This window comes from Poromitra crassiceps (assembly GCF_964638095.1).
Source record: "Poromitra crassiceps genome assembly, chromosome: 14".
NCBI classification, from domain to species: domain Eukaryota; kingdom Metazoa; phylum Chordata; class Actinopteri; order Beryciformes; family Melamphaidae; genus Poromitra; species Poromitra crassiceps.
The window spans coordinates 21289691-21305845 of record NC_139633.1 but is presented as its reverse complement, the minus strand read 5'-3'; the positions used below and the strand labels follow the sequence as shown (position 1 = coordinate 21305845).

The 16155-nt window shown below is 41.7% G+C and overlaps 2 protein-coding genes across 2 annotated transcripts; one reads left to right on the top strand and one right to left on the bottom strand.

Moving 5' to 3' along the window:
* The first annotated feature begins 1315 nt into the window (after positions 1-1315).
* pigb (phosphatidylinositol glycan anchor biosynthesis, class B) lies at positions 1316-6180 on the top strand. Its single transcript, XM_083651056.1, has 12 exons — positions 1316-1781; positions 2347-2482; positions 2780-2897; positions 3015-3119; positions 3550-3680; positions 3775-3915; positions 3998-4049; positions 4306-4517; positions 4618-4682; positions 4783-5002; positions 5294-5471; positions 5571-6180. Exons 1-12 carry the CDS (start codon positions 1664-1666, stop codon positions 5682-5684), a joined length of 1590 nt encoding a protein of 529 aa, XP_083507182.1. The 5' UTR covers positions 1316-1663; the 3' UTR covers positions 5685-6180.
* Positions 6181-6344: 164 nt separating this feature from the next.
* ccpg1 (cell cycle progression 1) lies at positions 6345-16011 on the bottom strand. The gene is made up of 10 exons (XM_083651055.1): positions 15922-16011; positions 14523-14602; positions 13826-13940; positions 13448-13533; positions 13148-13337; positions 10491-10799; positions 10081-10196; positions 9417-9533; positions 7897-9140; positions 6345-7795 (listed from the first exon to the last, which is right to left on the bottom strand). Exons 2-10 carry the CDS (start codon positions 14580-14582, stop codon positions 7612-7614), a joined length of 2421 nt encoding a protein of 806 aa, XP_083507181.1. The 5' UTR covers positions 14583-14602; positions 15922-16011; the 3' UTR covers positions 6345-7611.
* Between the last annotated feature and the right edge of the window lie 144 nt (positions 16012-16155).

Here is a 16155-nt window from a genome sequence, read left to right as displayed (position 1 = left end):
AAAGGGTTAGGTTCGGATAGTGAGTGTAGTCGAGCAGTGAGGAAGAAGCAGGAGTTTGTAGTGGGGATGAGGGTGGTTTCATCGAAAGAGGATGGTATATTTAGTGATCAACATAAAGTAGGGGAGTTTGTGGAGAGGATGCTTGGGCAGGTAAGGTCAGTTAGAGTAGCAAGAAGTGGATTAGTTATAATTGAGTGTGTTTCAAAAGAGCAGAGAGACAAAGCTGTAAAGGAAATAAAGTCGTGTAGAAATAGGGCTACTGGAGGTGAACGTGCTAGTGCAGCTATTGTAACATGTTTTGTACTTGGATCTGAGGTAAGGAAGAAGGGTGTGGTGAGTGGTGTGCCTCTGTCGGTAGAGGCTGAGTTGTTTGAAAGTGTGGAGGGTGTGCTGGAGGCAAAGAGATTGACACGATATCATGAGGGGGAAAGGGAGGAGAGTTTGTCTGTGTGTTTGACCTTTGATGGAGAGTTGCCTGAGAGAGTGTATGTGGATTATTGTTGTTATAGGGTAAGGCCGTTTGAAAGAGCACCGATGAGATGTTATTGCTGTCAAGAGTATGGTCATGTTGCTGCTGTGTGTAGAGGGGTCCGGAGATGTGGGAGATGTGGGGGAAAGGAGTGTGAGAGAGACACGTGTTTAGAGGAAGACAAGGCAAAGTGCCTACACTGTGATGGTGATCATCATGCGGGTTCAAAGCAATGCCCAAGGAGAGTAAATGAGGTGAAAGTGAATCAGATTAGGGTAAAAGAGAAGGGTATGTCATATGCTGAAGCTGTTAAAAGAGTGGAGAATGAGAGTGATAAAATGGAAGAAATTGAAAAGGAACCAGAGAAGAAACAGAAGGGAGTTGAACAAATCATTTGTGTGGACAAAAAAGGATTTTTGACATTTATGGCCATGGTGATTAATTGTACAGAGCAGATCAAGGGGAAAAAGGAAAAGATTAAGATGATGATGGATGCAGCTAGAAGGTTCTTGAATGTTGTGGACATTTCTGGAGAGGAGATTGAGAAGGCGCTGAGGGATGAGTTCCCGACGACTGAGCAGTAGAATGGATATATATAGAGTGACTGGGAGCACTATGGGTGGATACATGATGAACACTGTAAATATAAAGAAGACATCAAATTTCATTTGAACTGTGGAGGGCAGTAATACGCCTAGTAGCGTCTACACTGCCGGAAATAAAAAAGAAGAAGAAGAAGAAGAAATTGCAATGAACAAGGAGGAGGAGGAGGAGGAGGAGGAGGAGGAGGACCTTTTATTGTGAAACCAGGATCAACGTTCTACAGGAAGTGCTCGTGAACACGGAAGCAGACTGCACAACTCTTGTTGTTGTGGATAGTATTCGATAATATTGCCTTATATAATACTAATAATAATAACAACAACGACACCACGTTAATAAACGAAGATACACTCCTTCTTATTCCTCCTTAGCCATGGCGTGAGCTCGTTTGAAAAACCAACAGCCAACATCCGTTCCTTCAGGGTAGTTAATTCACTGCATTCTAACTTGTTTACTTGGGAGCTTCGAGTGAACAAACCTGATTGACATCTCTTGTCTTGGGTCGGTCAGGTCACAGCAGCGACAAGCAGCGACAGGTGACAGTATGCTGCAGGAAGACAGAAGACTTTGGCCGTAGGAAAACAATTCGTGATGGAAACTATTCGCGCGCGTTTACCATTAAACTTTGGGAATAAAGTTGAAGATGTGAAACTGAGGAAACGAAAATCCCAACTCTACAACAAGGAAGATGCAAGTCCTCTAAATAATGGTGGGACCCTGCCCTTAAAGGAACACTCCGCCCATTTTCAACCAGCTTTGTATCATTTAGAACATCAGTAGTATATCAGAAAACTGTAAACGGTTTTGAAGTCTGTCATTTAATTTGACAGTTATTGAGTGTTAAAGTGTGGACCAGTGACATCACTGGTCCACACTAACTCAAATTAATAACTCATTAACTCAAATCAACTCTCAATAACTGTCAAACTAGATGAATGATGAATAGTTTGACAGTTATTGAGAGTTGATTTGAGTTAATGAGTTATTAATTTGAGTTAGTGTGGACCAGTGATGTCACTGGTCCACACTTTAACACTCAATAACTGTCAAATTAAATGACAGACTTCAAACCCGTTTACAGTTTTCATACTACTGATGTTCTAATGATACAAAGCTGGTTGAAAATGGGCGGAGTGTTCCTTTAATACATTTTATTTTCTGCAATTGCAAGTAGGATGTGCTACTGTCTCTATAAACCAGTGTGTGTTTCTGCACTGATGATAACAAAACTTTTTCCACCTAAAAACTGAAATTATGTACTGTTGACTCCTCAGGTGTGTTAGGAGGAGGAACCAACGTTGCACTGTTTTGTGTGGCTTTCCGTCTTGTGAACTGCTTCCTGGTCCAGACCAGCTTCGTCCCTGATGAGTACTGGCAGTCGCTGGAGGTTTCTCATCATATGGTTTTCAAATATCCTTTTGGGGGAAAGTAAAGGTCCAGACCAGTAGCCATTTATTTATTCATTTTGTAAGGGTATGGATAAAAGCAAGCATATCACAGCATTTTTGTATCTGTAACCAGCAAATCTTCCGTATTTTTGTCAACTAAAATCATAAATGTATTGTCAAAATTGATAAAAAAAATTGTCTGTAGACTGACTAATTGATTTAATCGACTAAATCGTTTCAGCACTATTGGGAATTAATATTATTGTATTATGTTTAAATAATTGTTACTATTATTCTGTTACAACCTTGACATTTTCACTTATGGGTATCTGACCTGGGAATGGAAGGAAGGAATAAGAGGATTCTCCTACCCACTCTTCTTTGCATTAATATACAAGATATTACAATTTATAAACTATGACTCAGTTTATCTCTTGGTAAGTCCATATCTCTTTCACTATTTAAGGAAACTTTTTTTAATCTGCATACTTTTGACCAGATTAATTTCTTGCGGTCAAGTTGTTTCACTAAACCTCATCTGTCCGGTTCTGCAGATTTGGCTTCCACGGATAATCCAAGCTCTGCTGGCTGCATTTGCGGATGTGAAGTTTTACCTGCTCATCCAAACACTAGAAAACCATGATGTTGCAAAGTGGACGGTAAAGATTTAGCCTGTTTGTTACAATTAATTTCAATTAATTTCATTCATCCTTTTTGTTTTGATTCCATGCAGGGCTTCTGCATTTGCAAGATGTTCTTGTTTGTTGATGTTGTTTAAAGAAGCTAAAGTCCTTACACTCAAAACGTAAGCATCAAGTGAAGAGGAAAATGAAGAGAATGTATTCCGTAAATGGAAAATACACAGAAGGAAAGTGTAAAGCATGAAAAACATATTGAGCATCAAAGAAAACATATTGCTGTATGATACTTTCATCCATGCAGAAGTTAATTCTGAAATTATGCTGTTTTGTTTAAAAAAAAAAAAGTTAAGCCCCCCTTTGCTTTATATTTTATGGCTTGAGTGCAAGAAGTGTTTTGTGTTGTTTCATGGAGTCTTAACCCTCTGTTTCATCTTTTTTCCGTCTCCAGCTCTTTTGCCACCTCTGCTCCTGGTTCTCATGGTTCTGCTGCACCCGGACCATGACCAACACCATGGAGACAACACTCACTACTCTGGCTCTGTTTTACTTTCCCCTGCCAGGCTCCAAAACACACAGCAGGTCAGAGCCCACTGAACGTTTAAACTTTCGGATTAAATTGAATCACATTCATCTCCGAAATAGATTGTTTCTGTAAACTGTTGTTTTCTTGCAGTAAAAAATATTTGAGTCTGGTTGCCTTGGCAGTCATCATTCGTCCGACAGCCCTGATCGTTTGGCTTCCGCTGCTGATCTACCATTTCTGTCGGGAAGACAACAAGCTCGGCCTCATCACTCGCCACTGCGTTCCCATCGGGTTCGTACTTTCACTCTGCCATCTGCTTCCACTGCAGTTTCTCCTTTTCTCTGTACTCCATAATCCTCGGTCTCATTTGCAGGGCTTTGGCTGTTGTGATCTCAACAATAATTGACTGCCTATTCTACGAGAAGGTAAGACCTATTTATAGTATTCCCATAAGCATGTAACATGCTTTTCCTAGCAATATGCCGTTTACCATGTACACAGATCATTGGCTGTCATTTGATTATCACCTTTTAATCTATTACAATCATCTATTATTTTCCTACAAAGAGGGCTGTGTGGTGATGTAACAATACTATGAATTGAGTTTGAGCAATTTGTAAATTGAATAATTGCCTCTTCTGAAGTCAAGTGCAGAACTAACAGTAGCCCTCTGTTCACCAGTGGACTCTGGTGCAGTTCAACTTCCTGAAGTTTAACGTCCTGCATGGTGTGGCTGAGTTCTACGGCTCTCATCCCTGGCACTGGTACTTCACCCAGGGGTTTGCAGTTGTGATCGGTCCTCATCTTCCCTTCTTCCTTCATGGATGCACCATAGCTTCAAAAAGATACAGAATACTGCTGGTGGCGCTGGTCTGGACAATCATGGTTTACAGGTAAATTTGTGTTTTCAGTTTTCACCCCTGGTTGCATGTAGTTTTTCATGCTTATAAGTCACGTTATAAAGGCAAACTGTCATTGAATTCTTTTATCTAGTTTGCTTGCCCACAAGGAGTTCAGATTCATCTATCCTGTGCTGCCGTTTTGCATGGTGTTTTGTGGTAAGTGCCTAATTTAAAATTAAAAGTATTTTTCAGGGTCGCTAACAGCCAAAACAAGACTTCATATTAATTGCCTGTTTTTTTGTAATTAATTGTACAGGTATATCTTTGGCAAATTTGAAAACGTGGAGGCGAGCTGCTGCCTACGGCTTACTGGTGACCAACTTGTTTCCAGCTCTGTATACTGGCCTGGTACACCAGCGAGGCACCCTGGATGTCATGAGCCATCTGCAGACACTGTGTGACATCAGCAGCAGCCCGGCCCGTCCCCAGCCAGACGTCCTCTTCCTCATGCCCTGTCACTCCACTCCCTTCTACAGGTATGCCGATCCACACCAGTGGAACAGTTGGCAAGTTATGAACTGCACCATGGAAGTTGAAAATATATTTACATTGCATTTTCAAAGTAGATTTGGAAAATAAATTGCTTAATGGTAATGATTATCTTATGCCACACTCATATAAATTTAGTTGAATTTACTACCTTGGATCTTACTTGAGACTTGACCAGACTTTTCAAACCTAAAGAACCCATTGAATGCTGTCAAATAATTTAATCAGGATACACCTGCCTGTCAAATGCAGCACCTGATGTTCCGTTCTCCTTGCAGCCACATCCACTGCCCAATAAAGATGAGGTTCCTTGAGTGTCCTCCAGATCTTGGAGAAGAGGGTTACGTTGAAGAAGCTGCAAGATTTTTCGACGAACCTCTAAATTGGCTGAGGATTTCATTTCCCTACAAGTCATCTCTGCCGACTCACCTGGTTTTGTTTGATGTTTTGGAAAAGGTAAGATGTGTTATAGCTGGTAATTCTGCACAGTAATATAATTTGTGGAAATTTCTTATAATTGTGCTAATTTAGCTTTTTTTTTTTTAACCATTCCAGGAAATCTCTGCCTTTTTGGAAGGGAATAAATTCGTGAGGACAGCAGAGATATTTCATACTCATTTCCCTGAGGGAAGAGTCGGAGGAAGCATCTTTATTTATGAAAGGCACTGACAGATGACAATGTATTTTCCTTATTGAGAATGTTTCATATTTGCTTCTGAAATAAATATTTTGGCTGAAATGTTGATTTAAAAAGCCACTGGTCAGACACACTTGTTAATGATGCTTATTTAGGATCAAATTTAACTTTTTTATTTATTTATTGGGAAACATCCCCCCCACCAACACATATAAATGTCAAATTAAGTTGCCAGCTCCAGTAAAAATGAGATATGTGGAATGTTAGAAAACAGCATTTAACATTGAAAGCAAACTGCAACCATGTCAAAGCTGACAAAACAAAATGTGTAGCAGCGAATAAGACAATTATGGGGCGGAAAATGGAAACATCCAAAATATGACCTACATCATTGCATTGCATTTTTGTCTAGATTTAACTGTACACAACAGTTATGTTTCCAATTAACATTTTCCCCAAGTAATTTTTAATGAGTTGTCAAAAAAAGATTTCCTGAAGTACATGAGGGGTGAGAACTAGAGTCTGAGAGATTTTGGGCAAAAAATGAGCTCTACAATACATATATCAAAATAAATCTCTTGAGCTCTTTCTACAGTCAATTCTCTCTTTCTACTGTCAATTCACATGTTCCCTACAATTCTAAACCCATCCAGTTATACAGAGTTATTAATCAAAAACCCTAACAACACTGAACAATTTGGGCACTTAGTGCATTTATGCCCTTTTGGTCCCGATGACTTTTTCCAAATACAAAAAAACAATAGATTTTTCTTATGAAGGGCAAAATATTGTTCAAGTAATTTATATTGTCATCCACATGTTTATGCAAATTTCATGTTCAAGATTGAATTTAATAAACAAAGTCAGAACAAAGTATGGTCATTTTTTGTTTTGGCTCTCCTGTAAAGTTACGCCCCTCTGGTTCTTCTCACCCCTCGACAATTAAGTTGACTGCCACCTGCCCTGTATTCACATAATGCTCTAGTTCAGGGATTTTCAAAGTCTGAGACTGTGGGCCTCCCCCCAGACAAAGCTTGGAAAAAGGTGCCCCCCTCACTCAATTCCTGGATGCCTATTGGATCATGATTACGGTATGTTACAACAATTTAGCTCAGATAGCCTAATATTGCTGTTTGACACACTTCAGATGACACCAAATACATAAAAAAAAAGTCTGTCTGAAGGCATTTAGTTGTGAATCTAGGAAAGTGGGAACAAAGTAAAATTCTGCAAAACTGCTGTATCTCTGAACTATATACAGTATAACCAAATCACACACACTTAATAAGGCCTAAACCATGTTTAGGCCTTTAGGCTATTCTATGTGATCTCCTTTTGAGAACTCATGTCATATTTTTTCACTTCCATTCACTGAGCCTCTGCTGAAACTCTCCTGTTTGTGTGTTCTTGTGTTTTGTAACGCCGGATGTGGCTATGGGCACTTTTTGCCCAAGACAAATTTTCCTTCTGGGACAATAAAGTTTATCTCATCATCTCATCTCATCTCAACTGCTTGGAGCCCCCCTGGGGAGACCCGCCACCCACTTCACGTTGAAAACGCTCCTCTATTTCCATTCTAATTTTTTATTATTATTTTTCTGATTTCCCCCCATTTTCTCCCCAATTATACTTGGCCAATGTATTCCCATGCTGCTCCACCCTCTGCCAATCTGGGGAGAGCCGAGACTACCACCATGCTTCCTCTGACACATGCGCAGTCTCTAGTTCCATTCTTACCACAATAATTTAAATGCAAGTAACATTATTTGCACATGACATAAGATATGCCACATTTTACACTCTAAACTTAGGATTACTTCACTAAACACAAAACGCTCGAGGACATTCAGTAGCATCAAAAAGTTAAATTTGTGCAAAATTACAAGAAAAGGACTTTCAAACTAAAAACCAAAAATAGAATTTGCAACTATGATCAGGTTAAGCCTATGTAGATATTTTTCAATATTTTGGATCAAACGGCATAGGGCCCAGCTCTATTTTGACGTCAGCCATGTGTCTGTCTGCATTCCTTCCTGATTTGTTCCACTTCCTCTCTCTCTGTGGTCGGGGGCGGGGCTTCTGCTGTTTACGCTGCTGCTTCACCTGGGGCCCCTCTTTAGCGTCTGCTCTGTCAAAAGGCCTGCTGTAGGATTGCAGATAAAAAGTAAACAAGTATCAGAGTGATGTGTTTTGCACAATATGCAAAACTTGGTGCATTATTATGGAAGAAGGGAAGAGGCATACCTTGGACCATAGTATTTTGAGTAACTATCTCCAAAGAAGTGCCTGTACACATACTCGTCAAGGTCTTCGAAGACATCATCATCAAGGCCATGATACTCGTGCATGTCTTCCAGGTAGTCTTCCACGCCACTGACAAAGTCTGTGAACAGCATCTGGTCATGGATAAACACGCCGTTATGGAAGAAGTTGTTGATGAATTTCTCCAGCTCTTTCCAGTGGCGGAAGTGGTCAACCTCTTGCTGGAGGTAGCTTTGAAGGAGCTGGTTGAACTCGTCCGCTCTTATCGGCTCCATGGCTATGTTGAAGAGGCTCATGGATTCTTGGTAGGCACAGTCGAAAACCCCAGAACAACCCTTGGGAGCGGTTTTGTGGGCGTTTGTGTCCTGATCTTCCTGAACTTTACTCGCTGATTTTCGAGTGTTGTGGTTGCTCTGGAAACAGTCGTCTGTGGGTTTGTGCTGGTGTCTGTGGTGCGGCTTGTGGGACCCGTGCTGCCATGACTCCTTTGCATCCTTTTCGCCAAATCCCTTGCTGTAAGACCCTCTGGCATTGTTCATGAAAGTCGAGGCCGAGTCCTTGAAGTGGCGGAAGGTTGATTTGACAGAATCTGAGAATTTCCTGAGGTTCTCCTTCACAGCCTCCTTGGCTTTCTTGATCTGCTCCTTGTGGTGGTGAACAAACTCCTTGGTAGAGTTCTTGACAGCATCAAATGTCTCTTTCACCTTCCCTGCCATGCCATCTTTTGTTTTTTTTACTTTGGACTGAGTGTCTCCTTTGGCCCTCTCTTCTTTGGTTTCCACGTACAGCCTCTCCCACAGGTCAGAGCGTTGCTGCTCAAAGCTGAGTTTCTTTTCCAGCTCCATCAGACTGGACTGTAGCTCTTCTTTCTCTGCATTGGCTTCCTCTCTGGCCGCAGTGCTGTGACTGCTCAGCTGAATCACCTCTTTCCTCAACTGGTCTGTATCCATCTTCTCCTGGTGAAGCTCCTTCCTCAGTGTCTCGATTTCGGCCATCAGGCTTTCTGTCAGCTGCCCCTCGCCCTCCAGCCGGTGTTTCAGAGTCTCGATTTCCTGTGAGGAATCATGCAGGGATAACTCAAACTCTCTGATCCTGGAGGGCAGGTTTGTCACTTCCTCCCAATTCCTCATCTTCAACGGCTGGTTCTCGGCTATCAACCTCTGCTGGCAAGATGTCCTCTCCTCAGTCATCTGTTTCAGGTGCATTTCCAGGTTGTCCCTCTGGGCCTTATTGGGAAAAGGTGAAGGACAGGAACCAAGTATAGCTCATAAAAGTCATGGTTAAACTGGTGATTAATTTTTGGGTGGTCAAAATCTTCACTGAATGAAAACAATCATTCTGCCTCTTAAGAGGTGAACAACAAAACAAAATGCAGCAGCATCTTTTTTGCAGCAATGATTTTACACTCATAGTATCCTCCCAACACATCATTTGTTATAACATTTATATTTAATCTGTATTTGCTTTATGTCTTCCACGTGCAACATGGACTTGCAGGTTACCTGAATCTGTGCCTGCTTGATTCTGAGCTCCTGGTTCTCGTTGGTAACCCTCTCCATTATTCCTGGGAGTGACTCCATGATGTCATGCTCATATAGGTCTGCTCTCTCAATCACTCCCTAAATGTGTGAAAACACCATCAGCAATGTGAGCACAAGCACTGTGGTGACAAGTGCTTTATAATGATAATAATAATAAGAGCCCCTGGGCCACTTCATGCAGACTAAGCCAAAGGAATACTGGAGCACATTGTTTTCAATTATATGCTTCATTTAGTTCAGTGTCATAATAGTTTAGCTTGTTTATCTATCTTCTCTTTTTTATAAAAAAGGGAGCAAGTGGGCACTCTCTGTCTGTTCTCTGTTTCAATTTTTGTCCCACTGATGGTGTCATAGGCATTGACATCACTGATGATGTAATCAGTGATGTCATAAGACTAATAATGTAATCAATGTCATAATAGCAAAATCATCTTATGACATCACGGATGATGCCTAGTATATTAATAATAGATGAAATATAGATATAAATAAGTTGCATTTTATGCAAGACAGACAAGTCACAAGCATGGTGCAAAATGGACGGAGTGACTGAGTAGTTACATTCAGCTGGGAATATTTGGATTTATGAGTTGTTGGCTTATCAGTTAAACTTCATGTCACTGACCTGGCTTGTGAAAAGATGTTCTTTCAAATGCTGTTGAAGCAAATCCCTGACGTCACCAAGCTCATTATCTTTGCTTTTCTCCACGGTCTTCTGCCTCTCTTGAATCTGGGCTGTGCCTGTCAAATAAATAAGAAAATGGCTTCAGAACAAGAATGTTCTTGAGTTGCCCAGCCAAAACCCAGATTTGAATCCCATTGAAAATCAATGGGGATGACTTGAAGATGGCTGTTCACATGGATGCTTCACATCCAACTTGATCAAGTTTGAGCAATTTGTTATTGTTGTGTTTCATCTTGAACAATTTTGCAAATGAGTGCATTCCATTCTACTTAGTGTCTATTATAAGCGCAATTTCTGCATCAGCAATAACATCAGTGGATTCTTCCAATTCTATACGACAAGTCTCTTACCATGGAAGTGACCAAAGGCCATGCTGATGGCTATGACGAGGGCCAGCAGGATACATTTGTTGAGGATGCTGCCGATGTGGCCTTGCAGTGGGGGGGCAGTGGGCTGTACTTCACCCTGCTCCTCCTCCTCCTCCTCCTCCTCTTCCTCACTTGGACCAGACTCCAGTGCCTCTTCCTCGGGCTCCGTCGCCACGCTGGTGGTAGTACTCTTCCTCAACCTTCGTCTCCGTACAACAGGCGTGGCGTTCTCCACTGCCTCATCCTCACTGCTGCTGGAGTGTGACATTGCAGGCTGCTGCACTGGAAAAACTACAGCAAGATAGACAGATTAGATTTAATTTGCAGCGGACATGTTGAAAAGGAATTAATGAAGAAGTCCAAACAAACTTAACATGCTTGGAAACCATGCATAATTAAAACAAAACTAATATTACCACTTGAAATATATATATATAATATATACCACAACAAGAAATTAATTCAGTAACAAGATTTCTGTGCAGTATAGACAAAATGTATATTCATAAGAAGCCTTGATTCACTAGTGTTTCTCAAATGCTTTTGAATACATTAAGCAGAAGGCAGCCAATACAAAACAGATTCAAATTAAATTTAACCAAATCAAAATAAAAAAACAATGATGTTCAACAATCCTCATGTTGGTTCAACAATTAAAAAAGTATTCTCTCCCTCCGATTACTGTATGGTTTAGTTATGGTATTATCTCAATTCTCCAAAAAGAATAACTGCATGGTTTCACCAAATTCACACCTAAAAATGTGTGCATGCATAAAAGTATCAAACACTGAAGCTCAGACTTATAACTGATGACACGTTATCTTTGTTTTCTAGTTTCTGGCTTTGAGAACTTCTGCGCCCTAGAGACCATGGGAATTACATTTATCAATCCTCAAGTTAATTTAGATATCAATAACACTTAATCTTACCACACACACACACACACACACACACACACACACACACACACACACACACACACACACACTTAATTTTCTTTCCCCACTGGCAGTTGCAAACATGCTTTAAAAGAAGCACAACTAGACCGACAGGATTGTTCGTGGCAGCAGTTATCAGGGTTAGCTCTGCAGATAGCTGAGCGGGATGAGCATACTATCATTTTCACTCAATATCAATTAGGCCACCTGGGGGAGAGCGGCTTCCAGACAGCTGGCTTTTCAGATGGTCGCCTAACTTCCACAGACTCTGTGGAAGACGTGTCCACGCATTCAATGTCACATCTGCGTTGGGAAGGGAAAAACAGGCAGGGGGAGAAATGTTTTGTTGCCGTGTTTCTCCCTTTGTTGTCGCTTTGTGTCCCTGTGCTACTATGGATTTCTCTGTGTGGAATTTTGGCTGTACTAGGCGATTCCTAGGCTTGCCCGCTGCGGGGCCTCGCCTGTCCTGCAGCTCGCATTCGCAGCTCAGCCGCTGCGCGGCCTTGCCCGCCCATCACTGATGATGTCACAATGCCTCTGACATCACTGATGTCACAATTTACGACATCACTCTGAACCATTGACCTATATATAATGGACCAACATAGCTCATTGACTTTGACACAGCAAAATGAAGCTCACTTCCGGATATTGTTTGATTTCGTTTGATTGGTTGAATGGATTAATGCTACACGGAAGTACGAGGAGAAGGGGCGGCTGCCCCTAGCGGCTGCCGGGGGAGTTTCCGAATTTGCTCTCTCTCGCTTATCGCCGTAATGCATTATGGGTAGTCTGCTACTGTGGCTAATGTAGCCGCTAACGCTACTTACTTTACATTGCAGTAAAACGGCACTGAATGACCAAATTGATTTAACTTTTAACCATTTCGAGAAACACTGTTTCCATACGGACCCCCAGCATTGGTTAGTTGTTTATAACGTGACTCTATTTAAAATGTTATAACGTACTCCGGTTTCTGTGCTGAATCCAATGGTCTGAATACAGAGATGGCTTAAGGCTTTATCTAACGGTATAAATAACGTTAAATGGTCCGCCATGTTATGGACGTTAGATGTATGGTATCTATATAGTTACGTGTGTCTACTAACATTATTAGAATATCATAAAGTAACGCTATTTTCTGATAATTTGCTCAACTATACTTGCTACCTGATGCCTTGCGGCACATTGCTGCCTCTACCGGTCGGAAGTATTACTGTTCTTTTTATCCAATGTTTGTCGTCAATTTTCCTCGAAATGGGGCTATCATTTGGAAAACGGAGCGCGTTAGAGCATGAAAAAGACTTGAAATTGTTTTTTCAGACCATACACTAATTTGGAAAGTGTTTATTTAATACATAGACCGAGAGAGAAGTTGTCTCCTTTCCCATATAGTTGAATGGTGATGTTCCTGGGAGTGCTACACAAGCTGCGACCCCCACTGGCCATTTGGAAATAATGCAATTTCCGCATTGGCGTCAAAAATAGGCAGGCTGAAATGCCCACTGCTCTGAACTATAGCCTTGTGTGTGTAAGTGAATTTATGACATCACTGATGATGTCATTGATGATGTCATCAGTGGGACAGACAGAGAAACCGAGAAACAGACCGACAGAGCCCTAGCTCCCATTTATATACTGATGATGATGATGATAAGTTGAAATCAAATCCGCTTACAGTGTGTAGTGCTGCAGTCTTACCAGTCTCGGCAGCGGAGAAGGTGTACTGGCTGCTGGAGGAGGTGCCCAGGTAGAACTGCTCATTGGCTGCTGCCTCTTCCTCCACCACTGCATGCTCATCTTCCTTCATGTCCCCTAAAGTCACAATGTCTGAGTGGTCGCTGGAGGACCACAGTGGCACATGCTCTTTCCCCACGGTGCCACCTCCAGCCTGGAGAGGATATGTTCAAGATGGTTGGTACAGAGACTGGCAAGGGGGTGTCATGTGGTTTCAGCAGAATGTAGTGAAAACCCTGCAGATGATTGTCATGGTCTTCTCACCTCAGCAGCAGACAGTGTCTCGTCTAAGGGTTGTTCTTTCAGAGTGTCGTCATGTGAGTCACTGCCCCTCTCTTCGGCACCCTCAGCTGAAATGGAAGAAGGGACTGTCAATCAATACCAGCTCACATAATACAGAGGAGATGGCCAGACCTCTTTTAAAGCTGACACTGCTAACTGGCATTAAACTTAATATCTAGTCATTTTTCATGTTGCGGTTCTGTCATTTGTTGTGATTTTGTCTACCCCTCGCTGTATATGTCCCTGTATATATTTAGTATTTGATTATATATTTATTATTTTGTCTACCCCTCGCTGTATATATCCCCGTATATATATGCCAAATAAGCAGGGGGTGACAGGGCATCAGATGATCCTTACCTCCAGGCAGAGAGGCAGGTGGGTCCTGCAGCTGTGGCTCCACAGCAGGACTGTCCAGCAGCTCAGCCCCATATTCCACTGGCGCCTCCGGTCCCAGGGTCTCAATATCTGAACCCTTGGAAACACAATGGCTGACATAAAGTACAACTGGAAAGACATGTAGTAGACTCTAAGACATGCAACAGACATACTCCATCCTTACATGCTTATCGATAATGTGGTGCTTCTACAGTAGACTCTTGTTACTTCTGTGTTCATAACTATATTTTGAGTTTTCAGGATGTTTAACCAGGAGAAAGGCTCGTATACACAATGTCATATCAGTGGACATGCTACATGGATAAAAGCAACCCCCCCACCCACCACCTTAAAAACATAAAATAATAAATATAGCTGCAGCAATGGGTCGTGGCCGGGCAAGTCTCAAGGCTTTGAGCTATTATGACATCACAATTGACATAAAGTACAACTGGAAAGACATGTAGTAGACTCTAAGACATGCAACAGACATACTCCATCCTTACATGCTTATCGATAATGTGGTGCTTCTACAGTAGACTCTTGTTGCTTCTGTGTTCATAACTATATTTTGAGTTTTCAGGATGTTTAACCAGGAGAAAGGCTCGTATACACAATGTCATATCAGTGGACTATACATGCTACATGGATAAAAGCAATCAGGAAACATGATTCATACCTCATTACTTATAATAGTCCAGCCACAAGACGACTCTGCATCGCTCGAGGTCGCTGACATTGCCGTCAGTTGTCAGCAATCTATAGGAGAGGAAAAAGGTTAGTTTTTATACTCTCATCACTTATATAGCATCAGTCAGGAAGGATTTATGACATCAACTGATGACATGACAATTGCTCAAGTGACATCACTGATGACATCACTGATGACATCACAATTGCTCAAGTGACATCACTGATGACATCACAATTGACTCAAGTGACATCACTCACTGATGTCATCACTTCCATCACAAATCATAACTGACACCACCAGTGATGTCCTCAGTTATTTGCCTAGGAATCACCTAGGCCTTAGGAGCGTGCAAGTTTGCTAGTATAGAAAGAAAGCCCACTTCACAGACCAGTGATGTCCCAGTTACTTTGTACTTTATTTTCTACATGTCTGTCAGCTTGTTCTGAGCACGTTATCATCGTAGCAATTTCAGAAAAGGTAAGAAGATAGCGCAAGTGTGATGATAAAATCTGTTGGACTATTTTGATTATAATCAATTTATTACTGCTTCTATTTTTGGCTGGGCCAGCAGGGGGCAGCATCCACAGCTGGCGACCAACCCAAGAGGTCCGTTGGTCTTAGTTGGATGACAAGTTTTATGAGTTCAACAAATGTTAAACCAAACCCAAATCTGTGTAAAGCCGGACATCTAGGTTCAAGCAATACTGAAATTGCCATCTGCTATTGGCTGTTCTTATCTTTGGTGCCAGCTGCCAGGCGATGTCACCACCTGGCACCAACAACAAACTGAAATAAAATAAACAATATGAATCATAATGCTGACAACGAATATTATTAACACTAAAGATCAAAACGGTAGCTAAATGCGGTCAGTTAAGATGGCCTCTGTCTCTGCTGCTCATCACTCAAGAATGTAGACAATTTTGGCATAGGCTATTATATTATAATATATTTTTTCTGTTTAAACTGTTGGCCAGGCTGCCTGACCAGCTAGGTTAACGAGACACCAGACCTGGGACCTGTTTGGCCAAATTAATTGGGTAAACAAACAAACGGACAGACGGAAACAGCGCCCACTAGCGAGCCGCACACCCCAAACACTGGCAAATGATGTCACACAGTGTGTGCGGCAGCTAACACAGGTCTATTTCGTTTACTTTAGGCAGCTCAACAGCCGTTACAAGCTAACGTTAGTAACGTCTGTTACCGAGCAGTTACCATAAATAGTGGTATTAATGGTTCGCAAGTTCACTAACATTAACTAGTAACGCCACCTTTCTGTGCATTGTTCGTGCGGCATCTATGTGAGAGCATGACGTTTGTTTAACTGTCGCAGCTCGACATCATAAACCGTCAATTTTAAAAACTAAAGAAGTTAACTTACCCGAAGCTTGATGCTCAACGACGAGGCAGTTGATCACAACACAAGCTGTTGCAAAATTATTGCAGTATGCCCTACAGTTACCCATATAACAACACTGCGAAGCCGACAAACTGTATGTGGCTATGAATGGGAAATGTAGTTTTATGGTGGAATAGCCGACGACTGCGCACCCGTTCCATAAACTATTGGAACGACATTTCCCATGGTGCTGATAGTCAGTCACGTGGCCAAACA

Excerpts from the sequence above, each read along its gene's own strand:
- ccpg1 (XM_083651055.1), bottom strand. The coding sequence starts at position 14,582 with ATGTCAGCGACCTCGAGCGATGCAGAGTCGTCTTGTGGCTGGACTATT. Across the intron at positions 13,534-13,825 it reads ACCTGCCTCTCTGCCTGGAG|CTGAGGGTGCCGAAGAGAGG; the intron begins GTAAGGATCATC and ends CTTCCATTTCAG. Across the intron at positions 9,534-10,080 it reads AACATCTTTTCACAAGCCAG|GGAGTGATTGAGAGAGCAGA; the intron begins GTCAGTGACATG and ends TCACACATTTAG.
- pigb (XM_083651056.1), top strand. The coding sequence starts at position 1,664 with ATGGAAACTATTCGCGCGCGTTTACCATTAAACTTTGGGAATAAAGTT. Across the intron at positions 2,483-2,779 it reads TCTCATCATATGGTTTTCAA|TTATGGGTATCTGACCTGGG; the intron begins ATATCCTTTTGG and ends TGACATTTTCAC. Across the intron at positions 3,120-3,549 it reads ATGATGTTGCAAAGTGGACG|CTCTTTTGCCACCTCTGCTC; the intron begins GTAAAGATTTAG and ends TTCCGTCTCCAG.